Source organism: Elephantulus edwardii, unplaced genomic scaffold (assembly GCF_000299155.1).
Source record: "Elephantulus edwardii isolate Elephantulus edwardi_28Jun2011 unplaced genomic scaffold, EleEdw1.0 scaffold00026, whole genome shotgun sequence".
Taxonomy (NCBI): domain Eukaryota; kingdom Metazoa; phylum Chordata; class Mammalia; order Macroscelidea; family Macroscelididae; genus Elephantulus; species Elephantulus edwardii.
Window position 1 is genome coordinate 16001527 of NW_006399776.1, and position 16144 is coordinate 16017670.

Below are 16144 nucleotides of genomic sequence, written 5' to 3' on the forward strand. Positions count from 1 at the left end.
CCCTTTTCCTTATGAATCAGGGTGAAGTCTCTCTTAGGGAGGAGAGATAGGGAATGGCAAAGGACACACTGACAAAGGGGATTAATCAGAACTGGCTTCAACAAGCACTGTGGCAATTGGATGATTAAAACAGACATTCGGGGGGGGGGAAGAAGAAGGAACTGGGGAGGAGGGTAGAGAAAACAGTGCAACAATGAATGAATGAAAACCCAAAATCTCTGTAAAGGTTCACTAAAACTAATAAAATTTAATAATAATTTAAAAAAAGAAATGGGCATTGAATAATCAACTGCAGAGTTACTAGTGAAATGTTAATAATCATACTTTTTCAATTTTCATTCTGCTTTTGATTTTTTGGTAACAAAGAAGAGTTTCTTCGTCTTGTGCAGACATTATATTATTTTATTTTTTATTTATGTATAAGTATATACATATATATATACATTCATTCATTCATTCATTTATTATGACTCTGATTGCCATACCCACAATGTAACAGCTTTTTTTGGGAAACTAACTGAAGTCAAGGTATTCATTGAGTGTCGTACTAGATATTTTTCCAAATACTTGCGACACATCAGAGAGCAAACAGATCCCTGCCCTCACAGAGCTTACAGTCTAGCATTTCCCACTTCACTTGCACACTGACCTGGGCAAGTCTGTGCCTCTCTGTGCTGCAGCTGCCAAATGGGAGGAATATGCAGAATCAGCACAGACCATGGATGACATGCTTGCTGTTCTGTAGATGCCAAACAAGACCCTTACCCATCATCCTGGTCTATCTCTTAGGCAAGAAATAGGGCTGGATTTTGATTTTTAATAAAAGAGCACACTGGGGATAGGGAGTTGGGGCTGGATTTTGTGCTGTGCAACGGTGGTGGTAGAAGGGCAGTGCAGGGCTGATGATGGCTACACAAATTGTTGCTGCTACTGCCGTTTCTTGGTGGCTGCCTTGCTGGCTAGGTCCTTGGCCTTCTCTGGAGCTGCCAGTGCTGTCTCTTTTGCCTTTTCCTTGGCTTCCTTGGCAGTTTCAACAAGTGTTTAGAAGGGGTTTCACCTTGTAGCTTGGCCAAGATGTATTCAAAACCCTTCATAGTCTTGGTCATGTTGCTTTTAAATCGAGCCAGACCAAATTCCTGGACAGCTCTGGAGACACCAAACAAGCTAGAGGAGACCCAGGCTTCTCGGTGGATTTCGGTCCAACCACTGTTATCAGAGTTCACACAGTAAACACAGCAGTCCTCCACCACCATCAGCCAGGCGTGGTTGAGGTTCCAGGTGAAGGTGGTCATGGTCTGATTCTGTGGGCCCACAATAGAGTTCTCCAGGATGTACACTGAGTGAGCAACATTGGCAGGAAACAATCGCTCAGCCCAGCGCTGCATCCTGTTGGTCTGGGTCAGGAGTCTCCGGGACAGGAGGTTCTGGTCAGGGGTAGCCTCCTGGTGTACTATGTGTTCCGTCAAGACCTGTTTGCTGTTGTAGGCATTCAGGTACCGCTGCCAGAAGGCAGCGGACACTTGGTCCCAGGAACTCCGGAGCATGCTCTGGCCCAGGAAATATTTCACCATTGTCCCTGCCGGGAAGGGCTCAACACCCGTAAAGCATTAGGAGTTTGGAGACCGGGGGGCTCATGGAGGCCGGGCCAGAGCGGAGCACCCGCCTGCCAGGCTCGCTCAATCACCACGGCCGCCATGAGGAGTGGTCAGGGGGGTCAATGTAACAGCTTTTTCACACAGTCCTTGCTCCCTAGAATCCAGTATGATTTCACGTGTGGTGAGTGGAAATACGGAAAATACAGAGGGCAGGGCATCCATCCTGCTATTTTTAGTGCTGCTGCTCCTCCCCTCTTAAGCTAGCACTCTCTGACATGGCTGAAGCCTTGCTTTCTTTAGGCTGAGCTCTTGCCTGTGACAATCCTCTGAGAAATCAAGCAAAAGACTCTCGACAGGCTCAACTTTCCAATTATCTAGACATGACCAGGCATGCCTGAATCCTAGGTAACATATAGCTTGGCCTCTAGCTGCATATATTACTTAAAATCCCTCTGTGTTTTCCACTGCATAATCCAAAAACCTACATCTTTAATCAGTCAGAAGATTATCTGAAGGATTCTTTACACTCCATAGTGTGAAAATTTTTAACTTAGGGGAAAACATTTTTAGGGGGAAAAATGTAAAACCTAGATAATGCATCTTTTACAACCTTGTGAGAAAACTTGTATTATTTGATTTACAATTACAACATTGAAGCTTGGTGTTTGAAACCCTGTCTCTTTTTTTTTTTTATTATGATGTCATGTAACTTAACTCACTGCCACTGCATCAGAACTGTCTCAGCTCACCGCAGGGTTTTGCAGGCTGTAAATCACAAGGGAAGAGAATGCCTGTCTCTTCCCCAAGGAGATACTGGTGGATTCAAGCTGCCACTTTGAGGTTAGCCGTGCACCTCCCTACTGAATAGGCCACAAAAGCTCCCTCAAGGACTATTGTTTACCATAGACTATTGTGTACCATAGAGTCTGAACCCACCCATAGCTGACCTACTGGGTTTTCAGAGCCTACCCTTTCCCTGCATAGCTGCTGGTGGCCTAGAACTGCATGCTCTCCGAATTGCAGCATAGCTTCTTGCCATTAGGCCACCAGAGCTCCCTCCCTCAAGGACTAACATCTCCTTCAATTTGAGATCTTACTCCCCAATTATAGGGAGCTTTGGAGGCCTAGTGGCAAAAATCTGCCCTGCATTCCCCAAGGCACAAGGTTCAAGTCCACCAGCTGCTTTGTGCGAGGGCGGGGGGAAATATCCTCCCATGTAATTAACTGCCTCTGAAAACCCGCTGGAGGGTCAGCTACTGGCCGGTTCTGATTCTATGGTACACAATAACAACATTCCCCAGTTATAAACCCCAGAGGACTTCAGATGTTCCCTCTAGAAACAAATAGGAACCCTTCTCAAAAGGGTTCTTTGTAGAAGGCCCACTGCTATTGCCACCCTTCTGCTGTTACTCTGGTCACTTTGTTATCCTTGGATTGCTACCAAACTTGTCCAGACCACAGAATTGGAGGCTGTTCTATCCTTCCAAACATCAAGCCAGTTTGTGCTTTTCTTTAACAGATCATCAGCACTGCAAAACTGTTAGGTTTCTAAGAACAGAACTGAGACAATTGAAAAGCAATTATAGGCTGCTAAAAAGAATATGTTGCCCTAAAATCACAATTTCATATTAACTGGAAAGAAAAATTTTGGTTCTACTTTGGGATTCTAAAATGTCACATGCTGACAATCATCTTTGCCTTTGAAGCATTCCCGTTTCAGAAACAAATTCTGCATAAGATAAATACTCATCATTTGTTTAATGGAAACTAACATAAAAATACAAATTCTTCATTGGTAAAAGACCTACTTAATATTTCATGTTATAATTAAATATTTTATATTTGAGATAATTGGGGAAGATATTTTTAAAATCTCTTTGTGCTTTTTACCAAAAGCAACAAGAACAATATGGTGTCATGCAAGATTAAATATAAGAAGATGTTTCCCTTGGCAAATATATTTTTTTATGTTACATTCATGAAATGAAAATTATATCACAAGCTATCTTATTTTTTATACTTCATCCATGTTTGTACTAGTAGCAAGAAATGAAATATTTACTCTAATTAAATTTAGAGGTATAAAAGTCACAGTAGAAGAAATGAAGCATTGTGGTATTTTTTATTAAGATAACAAAAGCATGCATCATATATATTTTTTATTTTGTATATATTTTAGATATATCTATTTTATATATAAAATACTGTTCTTCCATCTTCCTACATACTGATTATTCATCAATAAATTCAAGGACAAAAATAATTATATTTTTACTCTTCACCACCTAGTCATATTAAGCCTCAAACAGCAAATATGATAAAGAAAAAATTGAAGTTGTGAATAATTTTATCTTACTTGGATCTATAATCACACTTAAAGAAATCAAAAGATATGTTGCACCGGGAAAACGTGCTGTTAAGGAGCTTTCTAAAGATATGACTTGGAATAAGTGTAGCCAGAGTACTCCTTTGAGGCAAAAATAACAAAGATTTGTTTCCCATACTTTAGGCATGTCGCTAGGAGAGGCTACTCCTTGGAAAGAGATATATCATGCTTGCGTAGGTGGAGGATTAACAAAATAAAGGAAGACCTTCAATGAGATGGACTGCTAGAGTGACTGCAACAATAGGATCAAGTGTGTCAGAGATAGTGAGGATGGCACAGTATAGGACAAGGTTCAGATCTGTTGTACATAGGGAAGCCTGAGAGATAGCTGATTTGATAGCACCTAACATCAACTAATAAATAAATAATTAAAAAACAGGTATACACACACATATATACAGGTATATATATATATACACACACATACGTGCACATATATATACAGGTATAAGGTATATATATATATACACACACACACACACACAAAGATATGTATATACATATATTTATATAAATAAAAAAATCACATGCTAGCAAAATACTGAAGATCATTCAAAAACAGCTAGAACAGTACATAGGGAATTGCCAGAAGTTCAAGTGGGATTTAGAAGAGGCTGTGGCACCAGGAATATCATTGCTGATGTCCAGATGGATCCTGACTGAAAGTAAGGAATACTAGAAGAATGTCTATTTGTGCTTTATTGACTATGCAAAGGCATTTGACTGTGTGGATCATGACAAGTTGTGGCTGACACTGAGAAGAATGGGAATCCCGGAGCACTTGACTGTGCTCATGAGGAACATATACCTGGACCAGGAGGTTGTTGTGCGAATGGAACAGGGGAGCACTGCATGGTTTGGAATTGGAAGTTTGGAAAAGGGAGTGCCTCAGGGATATATTCTATCTCAATTCATGTTCAATCTATGTGCTGAGAAAATTATTTGAGAAGCTGGACTCTATGAAGAGGAGGGTGGCATCAGGATTGGAGAGAGACTCATCAATAACCTGCGTTACGCAGATGACACAACCTTGCTTGCTGAAAGTGAAGTGGATTTGAAGCACTTGTTGCAGAAGAATACAGCTTTCAGTATGGATTGCATTTCAATATCAAGAAAACAAAGAATCTTACCACTGGACCGATTGGCCATGTCATGATGGATGGGGAGAAGATTAAAACTGTCAACAGCTTCATCCTGCTTGGATCTACAATTAACACCCTTTGTATGAGCAGTCAGGATATAAGGAGACACATGACAACACGAAAATCTGCAGTTAGGGACCTTTCCAAATATTGACAAGTAGTGATATAAGTTTGAGGACTAAGGTGAGTCTGATTCAGGGCATGGTTTTTCCAATAACTAGCTATGCATCTGAGACTGCACAATGAATAAGGATAAAAGAAAAATAATTGATGCCTTTGAGCTGTGATGTTGGAGAAGAGCAATAAATATCCCATGGACAGCCAAGTAAACAAATAGATATGTCTTGGAGAGGGTGCAACTGAAGTGCTCTTTGGAGGCAAGAATGATGAGGCTTAACCTCACATACTTTGGACACATTGCTAGGAGGTGCTATTCCTTGGAGAAGGACATAATGTTGAGAATGGTTCAGGGTTGGTGAAGGAGAGGAAGACCCTCAACCAGGTGGACTGACAAGGTAACTGCTGCAATGGGCTTTTGTGTGCCAGGAAGTGTGAGGATGGGACAGGACAGGACTAGCTTTTTTTGTTGGTTTTTTTTTTTTGTTCATAGGGTTGCTATGAGTTGTACTCGACTCAATGGCACCTAACAACAACAATAACAAATTTATACACACATTTTTTGAGCTCTGGTATCCTAGTGGTATATTGTTGTTGTTGTTGTGCACCATGGACTCATAACCGACCCATAGCTAACCCTCAGGAGGGTTTTCCAAAGCAGTTAGCCACAGGGGAAGAGATCGTCCATCCTTCTCCAGTGAGGCAGCTAATGGATTTGAAACACGTGCCTTCAGGATCGCAATGCAGATTCTTGTCACTAGTCCAGCAGTGGTATACACACACACAAATTACACACACACACACACACACACACAAACACACTAGTTGTTTTAAAGTGCCATCGAGTCACAGGTGACTCATAGGGACCCTATAAACAAAAGTACTTAACACTTGTGTGACTTTCATCCTTTCTCCAGGTTCATAGGGTTTCCGGAAGCAGGCTAATATCAGAAGTGGATGCCACTCACTTGCAAGCTTATTTTCATCAGGGAGATCTACCAAACACTGTCCACCATGGGTAACCGTTAACACATTTGACACATCAGTGTCACAGTGTTCAGTTTCACAGCAACCACAAGTCACCTCTGTACAGCAAGCATACAGACCAGGGCTAGACCATATTTTAACATTCCGGCATGCCCAAATTCTGGGGAACTCTGAACCAGAGACCCCCCCAGTTCATCTGGCAAGTCCACTCTACTGACAGCCACAAGCATCCCGAGCATTCCATACTTGTCTCTCTTCAAGATGTAAGAATACACACACACACACATATGCTGTATACATATATGCATATAAACTACTAGGACACCAGAGCTCAAAATATATATATACACACACTCAAATACCACTAGGACATGAGATAGAGATAGATGATAGATGATAGATGATAGAGAGAGAGAGAGATTAGGGAGCTCTGGGGGCCTAGTTGCAAGAAGTTGTGCTATAAGCTCGAAGGCACAGGGTTGAATCCACCAGCTGCACCGTGGAAAAACGATGGGCAATCTCCTCCTGTGTGATTAGCTGCCTCTGATAACCTGCTGGAGGGTCAGCTATGGGTCAGTTCCAAGTCTATGGTACATAACAACATATATATACACATATATACATACATATACATGCACATACACATATACATATATATATACTTGGAGTTCTGGTGTCCTAGTGGTAAGAAACTGCACTGCAAAACGAAAGGTGGTTAGATTCTACTTACGTCTCCATGGAAGAAATATAGGCAATCCCCTCCAGTGAAGTTACTGCTTCTGAAAACTTGATGGGTCAGTTCTGACTTGACAGTACATAACAATAACAAAAACATATATGTATATATACTCAATTATGATCCCATTACTTTTTCTAGAGCAATAGCAATAGCAATGCATTTTCTGCCAGCTTAATTTCTCTATTTGTTTTATATATGTATGTGTAATTTTCATCCCAATTTCTCTCTAAACATTAACTACAGACAATTTTATATTTTCTATGTACTATGTAATAATTTTAAATGGTTAAGTATATTCCATAATTCTGTGAAGATTCTTTAAAATTTTACTATTGCAACAAACTTCTGTATTAACATGGGTAGAATTTCTATCTACATGCTCAGAGAGAAATAAAAGCTTTCCTAGTAGTACTAGACTTAATAGATTACAGGTATGCCTTCTCAACCCTTTAATTAGTTGACATTAATTATATCTTTTGATGAGCAGAAGAACTGATCAAATGATTCACAAGAACTATGCCTGGTGCCAGTTTGGCATTTCCTCAAAAAGCTGAGCATAGAAATCCCATATAACCCAGCTATTCCACTGCTAAGAATATACCCTAAGGAAATCAGTACTGAGGCGTGAGCAGAGGGAGATTTGCTCACCTATATTCGTAGCAGAATTATTCACAATAGCAGGAAAATGCAAACAGCCCAAATACCCCATCAACAAATGAAATGGGTTGAGAAATTGTAGTACATTCACACAATAGAATATTATGTAGAACTAAGAAACAATGATTTTGTAAGATATAACATGGGTGAATTTAGCGAGCATTAAGCTAGGTGAAATAACTTAAGTCTCATAAGGACAAATAATGCCTAGGACCATTATTATAAAAATAAAAGGATAAGTGAGCAAAGTGCTTATACATTTCTTTAAAAGGGAAGGCGAAAAGGAGTAAGGGGTGGAAAAGGTGAAGGAGGAAAACGTTTAGTATATATAGCAAAGGTTAGGAGGCAGGTAGGAAATAGGAAAGATTCATTGGGGATTTGAAAAGATAGGGTAAAAACAGGCATGTATCAATAGCAATCAAAGATTCTCACCACTGGACCAATTGGCAGCATCAGGATGGATGGTGAAGAGATTGAGATTGTACACAGCTTTGGTTTGCTTGGCTCCATAGTCAACAGTCTTGGCACCAGCAGCCAGGAAATTAAAAGGCGCATTGCCATGGGAAAGTCTGCTGTTAGGGACCTCTCCAAAGTACTGAAGAGCAATGGTGTCTCTCTGGAGACTAAAGTGCATCTGATACAGGCCATAGTCTTCCCAATCACCTGTTATGCATCAGAGAGTTGGACAATGACTAAGGAGGATAGAAGGAGAGTTGATGCCTTTGAGCTGTGGTGCTGGAGAAGAGTATTGAGAATACCATGGACTGCTAGGAAAACAAACCGATTTGTCCTGGAAAGGGTTAAACCGGGTGGCTCCTTGGAGGCAAGGATTCTGAGGCTCCATCCAACATACTTTGGACATGCTGTGAGGAGAGACCGGTTCTTGGAGAGAGACATCATGCTTGGGAGGGTGGAGGGACAGCGCAGGAGAGGAAGGCCCTCTATGAGGTGGATTGATTCAATGACTGGGATAATTGGGATGGGAGTGTCAGAGACGGTGCTATTGGCACAGGACAGAGCGGAGTTTAGGGCTGTTGTACACAGGGTCAATATGAGTCGCAGGCGACTCGACGGCACATAACAACAACAACAACATATGCAATTTATATAAATGATTGTATGAAGTCCAATATACATGAGTGAAACACAAGATAAATGAAGGATTGCAAAAAACACAGTGTATATGTATGAAACACAATATATATGGATGTTTATAATACAAATCAATAAAAATATGAGAAGAGGAAATAAAAGAACTATGCCTGGCCTAAGTGCTTCCATTGCTCCTTCAGTGATTTTAATCCAGAAAAGGATCTCAAGATTGTTCAGGAGTATTCTGTATTAATTGTGTATTTTCCTAACTATGGTGGTCAAATTGTCATGTAGCTCTTCTGACATTGTTGTTGTTAAGTGCCGTTGAGTTGTAGGTGACTCATAGCGACCCTATGAAGAAAAGTCTTCAACACTTGTGTGACTTTCATCCTCTTTCCAGGTTCATAGGGTTTCTGGAGGCAAGCTATTACCGAAGTGGATGCCACTCCTGCTTCCAAGCTTGTTTTAATTGGGGAGCTCCACCAAACACTGTCCACCATGGGTAAACATTAATGCATTTGACATATCAGTGTCACAGTGTTCAGCTTCACAGTGACCACAAGTTACCTCAGTATAGTTACCAGGGCTATAGGACCTAGAAGAATGTTTGAACAAAAACAATGAAAGACAGGCCTGAGGGCCTCAGATTAAAAGTCACCCACCTTTGGCTTGGTAGCATCACTTTCTGTTCACTGGGCCAACTGATCACTCTCTATGTTGATGTTAGGAGGGCTTATTTCAAATCAAAGGTAAATCAAAACCAACAAAATGGGAAGCAATTTGTGCATCATGTGTCATAAATGCTTCTACGTAAGTTAGCATCTCTCCTAGAGTCCCTCAAATGTCTGAGAAAATATCACATTCCACAAAGCCTTCAGGACGTTCTCCAGCAGATTATCACAATAAAAGAGTATAAAACCCAATTCCAAAGTTAAGATGGGGAAAAGAAAGGCAGAATCAGCCCTTGAGAAGACATTTCCATCATTCACTGCTACTATATTGTCTGTTTGATGATATCATCACCAGACAAGGCATTCCGGTGCACAGGCCTTAAAATGAAATCCTGGACACATTATAAAGCCAGTGTGGTTAAGTGAAAAGACTCTGTAAGACCTCCATTCTATTTCTTTCTTGTATGGATATTAAGGTTAGCTTAAATTGTGTGATCTTGTGAGAAGGAAAATCAGATTCCACTCTTTCCTGGGAATTCCTAGTTGCCTGTAACCCTAAAGAGTGAGTCAACTGGAAAGGGATCTGATTACTTTTGCCAGACTTAATCTCTTACTTGAATGGTTAATGAGGCCTTTTGATAATCTTAATCGCCTCACTTCAGTAAAATACCTACATGCTATTTCCACAGGAAATAAATGTCCACAGGCCATAAACTTAACTCGATTAATAGTTAACATGGGAGAAAGTGGGAGTTGTATTTAAATAAAAGGCAGGGCATGGTGATGATAAATTCATTTTCTCCCTCTACTTGGCTGCCTCTGGGGGCTTTCCAAGGCCTTTGCTGGAGTCGGTGGGAGGAAAAATTAAGTGAAAAACACTGGCAGTTGGAGTCTCTGTCTGGGCCTATCAATAACAGGAAGTCACCCACAGATCCAGGATATAAAAGGAATCAAGGTCACAGAAAAGTGGTGCTACACACAGGTAAAAGCACAAAAACACAGGACATAGAATCTGGTATAAATCTCATATCTCTCAAAGAGGGGGAGTAGACTTCTTGATGTTCTGATTACTCCATGCTAGACAGTGGATCTTTTCTATTCTCTTCCCACTTCCAATCTCTGTTTTTATTAGAAGTCTGAGTGATCTCTCAGAGATAAGAAGTCCCTATGATTCTTTGGATCTCCATAAATAGCAAAGACCAAACTAAAGAAAGGTAATGGTTATGGGCCATTTGATGGAGAAGTCAAGGGAAAGTGAGATCATCCATTGAACTTGTGCCACAGGGGGCTTATGGTCAGATAAAAAAATAAATGTTTTCTGTATGTCTATCTGGAACCAGATACAATGGAACTTTTATGATTCTCTATTCAGAGAAAGTACATCAAAACTAATTGTTGTCAGTTGTGGTCCAGTCAACTATGACTCATGGTGACCCTATGAACAATCAATGAGAACCTTGATATATCCTGTACCACAAGCTTTGCTGTGCTCACACCCACTGTTGAAGACTTCAAAACTAAATTGACAGCCTTAAATCACAAAACTTAGAAACTTAGCAATATATTCAAAGCACAGTTTCAGGATTGGGTGTTCACAGTATCCTACAAAATGATGTGATTTCTAAAAAGAAATGTCTAGAGTTAAGATAAGACATGGGTTATTCCATGTCTATTCTTCCAGAAGTCTCTCAACTAAGAACTATGAAGACATTCCTTTCCAAGGATTCCCAAGGCTCCAGTATCAATAGAGAAAAGACATTTTCACCATCAGCATTCTATGATAGATAAAATTCACAATTCTAGGGCTTTATTGGTGAAGCAAATTGGTAATATATTGAAAAGAACAAGTCTTACCAAACTACGATGTCTTGCAAAATGAAGACGAAAACACACAATGACTTTTTTTTTCCACTTTTACCTTCACCCAATGCATCTGCTTATTGATTTTTTGCTCCCCTCTCCCTCACTTCCCATCCCCAATGACATTTAAGACACTTTTAAACAAACCACCACCTCTTGGGTCAACCATTTCTAAAATGTCAAGAATTCAAAAATTCAAGAATACTCATAAAATGTGAAGAATTCAAAATGCACAGAAAGCAATTCCTATTTATCTTACCTACACAGTGTCTTTTAATCTGAAAACATAGGCATGCTGGGTTTTGTGGCCTTTAGTAGACTATCCTATTACAGGCTATTCCCCTAACAATGCACTGACCATATGGTTGTAATGGATCACTGGTAAAATACGTATTACCAGCACAAGGGAGCTCTTGTAGCATAGTCTCTGTCAGGGGCACTGCTGACACAGAGACCATGCCTACCAGGCGGTCAGAACCCAGCAATGGCTCCACAGGGGAAAGATGGACCATCTCCTCCCTTGTGATTTGTAGCTTCAGAGAGTCAATTAAGAGTCAGCTCTGACTTGATGACAATAAATTTGAAGGCTTTGTTGAACCATACAATGGTATACAAAAGTCCTGAGTATATGGTTATACTGTCCTGGAAAGAGTAACAAAGATAGGAATGAACTATTACTGTGAGTTTTGGTCTTTAAGCTACTCACTACACTCTCAAAATTCTTTCCATGTACAATTTATATTACATTAAAACATAATCCAGATTAAAAAAAACAAAAACATAACCCAGATTAGTTCTTTCATAGTTTTGAGTAAGAAATTAGATATGCCATGCTAATCACAATAGCTCACAAATAAAAAGTAACTTTCAAATATACAGTTAAACCATGCTCAGCTTATTACTGAAAAAATAAAAGAAATTTAAATTTATTTCTTTAAAATAGTTAGAAAAACTGTCATCATGGAATAAATGGAGCTGATAGAGGTAATGATAAAAAACAAACAAAACCTTCCAATTACAGACAAGTTAGCAAAGATACAGTGTACTTTGTGTTTGCTCTTGTGATCATATTATTTCAGAAAATCCAAAATTACTTCAATGGCAAGAACAGTAGAATAATTTAGGTAAAGGGACCAATTACTCAGATTTAGTATCAAAGGCAGTAACAAGTTTCTATACCTCTTTGCCCGTTCTTATTTTCTTTGAGAGTCCTTTATTAAGTAAGCAACCATGGAGGCAGCATAGAATGTGCTAAAAAAAAAAAAGAGGGGGAAAAGTATTGCTTCTAGAAGCAACTCCACCTTCTGTCTCATAATTCAGCACCATCTTCACATCTCTACATCCTCTCCAAGTTCCTGTTATAAACTAATAGGTCTAAGGATTTTGTTTCATTATTAGCCTGTTTCTAAAAAGCATTAACAGATTAACAATCTGTAAATTACTTAAAATCGTATTTATAAGAGGAACTAACCTGGAGATGACTGGTGCTGGAGCCCAGCTATGGTCTTCTCTGGCCCCAAGCTCTTTTCCAAAGTTTCCCCAGGCACCAGCCAAGGTTGGCCTGCTCTGAGGGAGGCTGAGTTGGCTCCTTTGGTCTCCGTGACCTTTGAAGAGGATGGTGGCTCCAAGGTGTCAGCAGACAGGCACTCAGAGATGGCAACACTCTTTCTAGCCAGATAGTCATTAAGAGCAGCTTCCCTCTCACCAGCCAGTGGTGGGAGTCGGAGGATCCTGTGATGCTGCTGAGGGCTGGGAAGCTTTGGAGACAGAGGAGAGGAGACAGGTGGCATCTGTTTATGTGTGTCAGCCTGGGACTGAGGGGCTGAATTATTTAATACCATGCCTACTGCTGCCAGTGCTGGGGGGGATGGTCTCTTCCCATCACCTGTAGGTTGTGAGGAGTTGGGGCCTACGCTGTGGGGCACATCCACAGAGAAGGTTTTGTGGCCACTCAGAGGCAACCTCGTTTTCCTCTTGCTTCTGATTTCTGGGAGAGTATGCATGGCCTTTTTGCTGAGAGGGAAGCCCAGCCTTTTCCCTTTAGTGGCCTCATCTAACTTCTCACTCTCGATCACCTTCAGGAGGACCTTGTTCACAGCCCCCTCGGCACTTGCTGGTGTACTGAAAGTAGAGGCTCTCAATCTGGGCAATGACTGGCCCCCTTGCTGTTCTTCACCCCCAAACCTGGAAGCCGTGGCTTCTGGGAGAGTGAGTAAGTCAGCTTTAGGTATGAACTCAGCTTGAGCTTCTGGACAAATGACAACCCTTTCCTCACCTTCCAGACCCGTCTGAACTACTCTTTGCACCTGAGCAGACAGATTCTGCACTTTGGCCACCACTTTGGAAACTGGTTTCTTCCTGAAAGTCTGTTCCTCTGATTTCTCCCTCAGGCCCCTCTCAGCCTCTGGATGCTTCACAGGATCCTTGCGGTTTTCAGACAGACCTGTTTGCTGATGCCCCAGCCTGTGAGGCCTCCTCCTCCGGGGCCCCTGAGCTCCATCACTCCCTCTCTCGCTGGGGCTGTGGTCAGGCAGGGGCACTTCTCTCCCAAGCCCAGTGTCCTCAGAAGCCACTTCAAAGCTCCCAGAGCCAGAGTCTGTGTCCAGTGTCCTGGGAATCTCCGGGCAGCTCTCTCTCCTCTTCTGAGCTGTGGTAAGTGCTCTATTTGGGAGCAGGTTTCCTTTCTCCTCTAGGAGGTTGGGCCTTGCATGAGGAGGAGGGAAGGAGTTGCAGGAATAGACCTGGTCTTTGCTCACCTGAGGAGCCGATTCCTGGCCTCCATGCCCTTTTCTTCTTATCCTTTTTTGCGGAAGTGTCTGAAAGCTCTCTCTCCTTCCACCGAACCTCCGGGGCTTTTTGTTCCCATGGGTGCTCCTCTTATTAAGGGGGCCTAAAGGGGGCTCCCCCCGCCAGTCACCAGCACTCTGGAAACAGTCGTCCTCGGGTGCCAGGCTCACGGACAGCTCGGGCATCTTCCCTTCCTGGTTGCCCATAGTAATCCCCAGGATATGGTCTGAGCTCAGCAGATTGGCCAGCAGTCGCTCCCTCTCTGCTGTGAGTTTGTACAGCTCGGTTAGAATGTCTTTCGTAGGCGTCTGCTTGAAAAATATGTCGCCTGGATGTTCGTTTGGCTGCTGACTGAAGCTGACGATGTCTGACCCCTCCCTTACTTGGTAGCAGTAATGAAAGCCTTTATTGGATTTGTCTAGAGTTACAGTGCCCTTGTATGAAAATCCTTTGACTTCCCCCCTTGGAAGATAGAAGCTGATGTAGCAGAGTTCGGTAATGGGCTTGTGCAATTGGAGGGTGCAGTGAGTGCCTTCCATTATGCCTGCCTAATTATTCATGCCTTGGAGATGTCGGGCTGTGGTCAGGCTTCCCAGGCTCCGGTGGTGGGCCATGTGATGGTGAGGATGCAAGGAAAACAGCTGACAGTCATTCCTAGCAACGCCACCGCCTGTGAGAGGAACAGGGGAAGAAAGCAGCTTGTCTAACAGAGTGCACACACATCACAGGCCAGAGCAAATCAAAGCAGAACCATAACTTACCCTTCCTCTCTGGCTGACCTCAGCCAACCCAAGGATTTGCCAATAGGCTGATTGTAACCACTTCCCCACACCCACCTCACCCTTGACCAGGAAAGCTTCTCTACAGCTGAGAGACGGGAGAGACCTCTATTCCTAAACCCAGCAAAACTTCCTCCTTGCCTACATGGGGACTTACTCTATAGCCTAGTGCAAACCTCAACTTCTCCAGGTCTGTGTTATGTCCTTGAGAACAAAAGAGCCATCAAACCTTCCACAACTCCTGAGGAAAAGGAGTTCTGAGATTTCTTAGAAAGCACTGCTTTTCCTTTTCATTTAGGGAGCGCTGGTTGAAGAGTCTCTAGGGAGCTGTACTGTTAACCCACATGTGGCGCTTCTCTGCCTCAAGCTGCTCTACAGGAAAAGACAATCTCTTCTCACACAAGTCACACCCTCTGAAAACTTGCTGAATTTCAACTATGACTCAATATCTTGACTCAGTAGCAGTAGCCATTTTAATAAATGATGTTTACAACGTAATTTTGTAGAGGTGATTCTAGCCTTTCACTCTCCAAAAGGTGCCTTTGACAGACCCTACAGAGTACAAATGGTCAGTGCACTCAGTTGCCAACCAGGAGGATACTGGTTCAAGTCCACCTACACATCTGGTAAGAAACTCTGGTAATTTACTTCTGTAAAATAAGCCAGTAGACTCCTATGGAACACAATTCTATTAACACAGAGGGGGTTGCAACAAGCTGAAATTTACATGATGGCATTGAGTTTAATATTCGTTATTATTTCAATGAAAACTTACAGAGACTTTGGATTTCCATTCATTCATTGTCACACTTTTTCATTGAAATTAATAATAAAAAAATTTTTAAAAATTGCTATTATTTAGCAATTTAACTTAAAGCAAATGTGAGGACATGGTGTTAGACTAAATACTTGGAATCTTTTGGACATTACTCATATTTTGCTAAAAGTTTATACCAAAAAGTGCATAAAGAACTAATTAGCAGTGTAATCAAGGTTTTTATTTGTTGGTTTTCTGCTTCTTGTTTCTAAGGGCCAATGGAATGGTGTAAGAAAAGGAAACATCTGCAAGATTCCCCTGGCCTTGTGTGGATTTTCAATGGCCTCACTCACTATAGAAATTGCTGAAATGAATAACAAATAGTGAAACTGTCTTCTCTTTAGTATGATTTGAAGGACATCAGAAAAGACTCCACGGCCTAAAATATTGTTGTTGTTGTTGTTGTTGTTGTTATATGCCGTCGAGTCGCCTGCGACTCATAGCGACCCTATGTACAACAGCCCTAAACTCCGCTCTGTCCTGTGCCAATCGCACTGTCTCTGACGCTCCCATCC

The 16144-nt window shown here is 41.6% G+C and overlaps 1 protein-coding gene and 1 pseudogene across 2 annotated transcripts in view; both read right to left on the bottom strand.

The window, feature by feature from the left end:
* FMN1 (formin 1) overlaps window positions 1-14572 on the bottom strand; it is a 580566-nt gene extending 565994 nt beyond the window's left edge. For both annotated transcript variants that reach the window (XM_006883052.1, XM_006883051.1), the window contains exon 1: window positions 12718-14572. In XM_006883052.1, the coding sequence (XP_006883114.1) occupies window positions 12718-14572 (1855 nt within the window). The remainder of the gene's footprint in view (window positions 1-12717) is intronic.
* On the bottom strand, window positions 910-1571 carry LOC102850102 (annotated as a pseudogene).
* Window positions 14573-16144: the final 1572 nt, after the last annotated feature.